The sequence below is a fragment of the Sinocyclocheilus anshuiensis genome, unplaced genomic scaffold, assembly GCF_001515605.1.
Source record: "Sinocyclocheilus anshuiensis isolate Anshui unplaced genomic scaffold, SAMN03320099.WGS_v1.1 scaffold145, whole genome shotgun sequence".
NCBI lineage: Eukaryota > Metazoa > Chordata > Actinopteri > Cypriniformes > Cyprinidae > Sinocyclocheilus > Sinocyclocheilus anshuiensis.
In genome coordinates this window covers 2,520,935-2,525,974 of record NW_015537973.1, presented here as the reverse complement: position 1 = coordinate 2,525,974, position 5,040 = coordinate 2,520,935, and the positions used below count along the sequence as shown (strand labels likewise).

The following is a 5,040-nucleotide window of genomic DNA, read 5'->3' as shown; positions in this document are numbered from 1 at the left end:
ACTTTGGACCACTGAGCAACAGTCCAGTTCTTTTTCTCCTTAGCCCAGGTAAGATGCTTCTGACATTGTTTCTGCTTCAGAAGTGGCTTGGTAGCCCTTTTCCTGAAGCTGTCTGAGCGTGGTGACTCTTGATGCACTGACTCCAGCTCCAGTCCACTTCTTGTGAAGCTCTCCCAAGTGTTTGAATCTGCTTTGCTTGACAGTATTCTCAAGCTTGCGGTCATCCCTGTTGCTTGTGCACCTTTTCCTACCCAATTTCTTCCTTCCAGTCAACCTTGCATTTATTATGCTTTGATTCATCACTCTTTGAACAGCCACCCCTTTCAGTAATGACCTTCTGTGACTTACCCTCTTTGTGGAGGGTGTCAATGATTGTCTTCTGGGCCATTGCCAAGTTAGCAGTCTTCCCCATTATTGTGGTTTCAAAGAACAAGTGACACCCGGAATTTAGACTGTAGGGATGGTCATTTAATTAAACTCAAATGTAAATATTCTAATATTTTGAGATACTGGATTTTTGACTTTCATGAGCTGTAAGCTCTAATCATCAAAATGAATGACAAAAAAAATGAAATGATTTATTTTACATGTAATTAATCTAGAATATATGAAAGTTTCACTTTTTAAAAGTAAAGAAAATAAGAAAAAAAAGAACTTTTTCACAATATTCAATTTTTTTTAGATGCACCTGTATACATATATACAGGACTAAATACGCCGTATGACTACCTGGATCATTAAATGGGACTAGAATGTATTCAGAAGGTTCTTCTGGTGTTCCTCTCCTGCTGTCTATGATACTGAAGGACACACTCTTTGCCTCCTCAATATCATCATGCATGCTGCCCGTGGTGTCAATCACAAAAGCCAGAACTGAGGTCTGACTGAGGCCCACCAATCTGAGAGAGGGAAAGAAACAAACAAAATTGGCTAAACCTGGAAAACCATATCAATTACTGATTCTAGGGATAGCTATGATTAAATAAAAACTCATCTGAATTTTTCATCATCAGCAGAATCTTTTTTCTTCAAATTTAGGCATTTTTCTCCATTTTTTCTTCCTAACTGCAATACTGCATTCTATATAATATGTGTTAAAATCTTGTCATAAAGGTTGTACTTTTGAGTTAAATGCACATGAGCGCCTCTAAATAGTTGTAATTGTGGGTGGAAAACTCAGAACTTTCTTTAAGACCTGAATTTCTTTTCTGAGTTGGTGGTGTGTCAGTGAGAAAATATGTTAGATGGAATGGATGCAGAGTCTGTATTGATGATAAATTTGAGATGAATGAAATAAATATAAGCTTAACCATTTATTTTATGACAGAGTCTAAAACTATGTGTGGTGTAAAAGGAAGGTCTCATACCGAAGAAAGGCTTGGTCGCCTGTGGCCAGTCGGATGTCTTGCAGCAGTTCCACAGTAGCGTTGATGGCCATTTCAGCAGCACGGTGGTGAAGGAAGCCATGATCTGACCTAATGTCATCCTTATTGATGCCTCCAGTGGGTTCTCTTGAACTGGTTCTGTCGAGAGAGCCACCATGGCTACACTTGCCTGAAAGAAAATGATGTGAGTGTAGATTTGTGATCCCAATTCCAGCCATCCTGTTGTCTGTGATGATTTACAGAGGTGATCAACATTACACATGGGATGCAAAACTTCCCTACCTGCAGGTTTTGCGGAGGAGAAAACACTGAAATATCCTGAGGTTAGTTTCTTTTGCAGCAGTATTTCTGGGAGAATGTTATCTCTGCAGTTTGACCCAGTGCAGCTCTTGCATGTTGGTGTGTTGGGGCCTACATATGCAGATAAGAGGTAAAAGAATGTGCAAGTTTATACCATATTCATATTGTGGATATGCATATAGTACATGGGTGGTTTCGAAATTGTGTAATGGGGTAACTGCAATTTGTTTTACCTGCTAGGTTGTTGAGAGAACGTTCAGGTTTGATCAGTGTGCTGAAAGGAGCAGTGCTTCCCAGTTCCAACCAGTTACTGTGGCTGTAGAAATCCTACACACAAAAACAAATGTATTTTCTAGGTTGTAAATTTATTTACTCAATGTAGTGTTATTTTACTCATTATAAATACGTGTGTGTGTGTGTGTGTTTATATATACTATACAGTTGAAATCAAACGTTTACACACACCTTGCAGAATCTGCAAAATCTTAATTATTTTACCAAAATTAGAGGGATCATACAAAATGCATGTTATATTTAAATTTGGTACTGACCTGAATAAGATATTTCACATAAAAGACATTTACATATAGTCCACAAAAGATAATAGTTGAATTTATAAAAATGACCATATTCAAAAGTTTACATACACTTGATTCTTAATTCTGTGTTGTTACCTGAATGATCCACAGCTGTTTGTTTTTTTGTTGTTGTTGTTGTTTTTTTTTGTGATAGTTGTTCTTGAGTCCCTCGTTTGTCCTGAACGGTTAAACTGCCTGCTGTTCTTCAGAAAAATCCTTCAGGACCCACAACTTCTGTGGTTTTTCAGCATTTTTGTGTATTTGAACCCTTTCCTACAATGACTGTATGATTATAAGATCCATCTTTTCACACTGAGGACAACTGAGGGACACATATGCAACTATTACAGAATGTTCAAATGCTCACTGATGCTAGAAAAGGAAACACAATGCATTAAGAGCCGTGGGGTGAAAACATTTTCAGTTTGAAGATCAGGGTAAATTTCACTTATTTTGTATTAAGGGAAACATGTAAGTATCTTCTGTAGCTTCTGAAGGGCAGTACTAAATGAAAAAAATTTAAAAAAAAAGATATTTAGGCAAAATAAGAAAATGTACACATCTTCATTCTGTTCAAAAGGCACTTTATTGCAGTGTGTTTCCTTCTGGAGCATCAGTGAGTGTTTGAACATTCTGTAATACAGTAGTCCCTCAGTTGTTTTCAGTGTGAAAAGATGGTTCCCTTTCGATACTTCACTCGTACTGCGTCGTTAGACGCTATGGGGAAAACTCCTTTTTCTCCGAGGACTGAAGCCTTTACAATCACGCAGTGTAACTGCACAGCCATTGGTTCGTGCAGTAAATGAAAAATTAACCAATGGCTCGACAGCGGAGCTGCACGAGCCTATGGCGACGAAGCCCGCCAGAATGGGCGAGGCCATCTCGCCATAGGATCTCAGATTAATTCTCCTTCAGCGACGACGTTCTTCTCTTTGCTGATCTACGAGACTTGAAGCTGCTCGCCATTGACACGCCTCGCTGTGGACAGAAGCTGATTCAGCGACCTGCGCCGCTCTGCTGTTCTCGCTCCTCGCTTCCAGCCCGAGCCGCTTTCAGTGCCCGCGCAGCTCTCAGCTTGTCCCCTGCTGCTATCCGGTGAGTTATAAAAGAGCTATAGGGATCCTGCACGATGCAGAAGGGCAGTGAGCGCGTTGCCTGTCTGGGTAACGCCCACACAGAGACTGCGCGCTCATTGAAACAGAATGCTCTCACTCAGAGTATGAGTCTCGCTCTTCTCCACTCGCTGACCACCTTCAATGAAGGCAGCTCCACTCTCCAGTTTCTCCTCTCTCAGCAAAGCTCAGAAAATGAAATAACAGAGCCACGGAGCTGAGCAACTGGGTTTGAGTGATCCCACGCCAGCACAGAGCTCGCGTGCTCACTCTTCCCGCAGCGCTCTGATCCGCCGGTATTTTTACATGTGAGAATCAGCACCCCTCGTTAAATTGAGTGGCTCTATCCTCTTAGGCGGATCGGAGTAGAAAGCTAACATTGACAGCTTTGCATTTGTGTTTGTGTCGCTGAAGCTTCGCTCACACAGACGATGTAATGAGGTCACACAGACCTCATTACATCGAGCGGCTCAATCCTTCTAGGCGGATCATAGAATGCTGCGCTGGGCGGCCCTGCCTCCCCCGCTCTCACGTTTCTCTTCTCCTAGTCACCTCAGAGAAAGAGACGGTAAAATCGTGGTGCTGAGCGATCAAGTTTGACTGATTTTTCGCGCCGGCATAGCCCCGCGTGTTTCACTCTGCACATAGCGCTTTGATCTGGCAGTGTGTTTACACTAAGGATTAGCGCCTCTTGTTTGTTGAGCGGCTTAATCCTTCAAAGCGGATCGGACCAGAATGCTGTCACCTATGGTTTACAATATTGCTGACAGCTTCTATTTGAGTGCGCTTGGGCCACGCCCATGCTGAGGTTGCGCTCACTAGACAGACAACTCTCATTGCAAGAGTTTGTGTCTCACTCTGCTTTGATCGCGGTTCGCCTTCAATGAAGGCAGCCTCGCCCCTCTCCTCGTCTGCTACGAATGGATCTGAGAGGATGCGCACAGCACCTTTGATCTGCCGGTGTGTGTACACATAAGGATCTTCAGTGCCCCTCTGCTATGAGTGGTTTGATCTTTTTAGGCGGATTTAAAGAGAATGCTGCCACTAGTGATTATTATCACTGACAGCTTCAGGGTCGGACGCGTCTGGGCCACACCCACGCTGAGGCCACGCCCACCGGGTCTGATTGCTCTAGCTGCAAGAGCATTGAGTCCAGCAAAGCACTACAGCCTCTCTTATGCCTCCAAGCACCCCGTTCAATTCCGAGTGCTGACGGCAGTGTGTTTATTGTAATTACGGTTGTGAACACTGGGCCCATTCAAATAGCGCCTACACAACCAGCCGCTGTTATAGCGAGAAAAAGGAGACCAAATTTCCTCTTACACTTATCAGGAGTGTTGGGTCCCCACAAGGTGGCCTACCACTCGAACCAATCCAATCCCTTGTCACGTGGGCCGAGGTCTGGCAGGCCATCTCCAAAGTGTCAGATTGGGTTTTTGGGGATTAAAAACGAGGCTACTCACTTCAGTTCACTCGAAGACCCCCACGATTCAGCGGCGTGGTCCACACCTTAGTGCAGAGCATGGACGCTCACATCCTGTACTCCGAGGTGATGAGTTTACTGGCAAAAGGAGTTGTAGAGACGGTTCCGCCAGCCCAGAGCGAGTCAGGCTTCTACAGCTGCTACTTCCTCATCCAAAAAAAAAAAAAAGAATGGTGGGCTCT

The 5,040-nt window shown here is 43.5% G+C and overlaps 1 protein-coding gene across 1 annotated transcript in view; it reads right to left on the bottom strand.

The window, feature by feature from the left end:
• Nucleotides 1–5,040, bottom strand: part of LOC107671479 (von Willebrand factor A domain-containing protein 7-like) — a 17,303-nt gene that overhangs the window by 8,961 nt on the left and 3,302 nt on the right. The window contains exons 3-6 of the mRNA XM_016464410.1: nt 1,919–2,012; nt 1,668–1,796; nt 1,368–1,554; nt 730–899 (exon numbers count right to left, since the gene is read on the bottom strand). Coding sequence (XP_016319896.1) covers nt 730–899; nt 1,368–1,554; nt 1,668–1,796; nt 1,919–2,012 — 580 coding nt within the window. The remainder of the gene's footprint in view (nt 1–729; nt 900–1,367; nt 1,555–1,667; nt 1,797–1,918; nt 2,013–5,040) is intronic.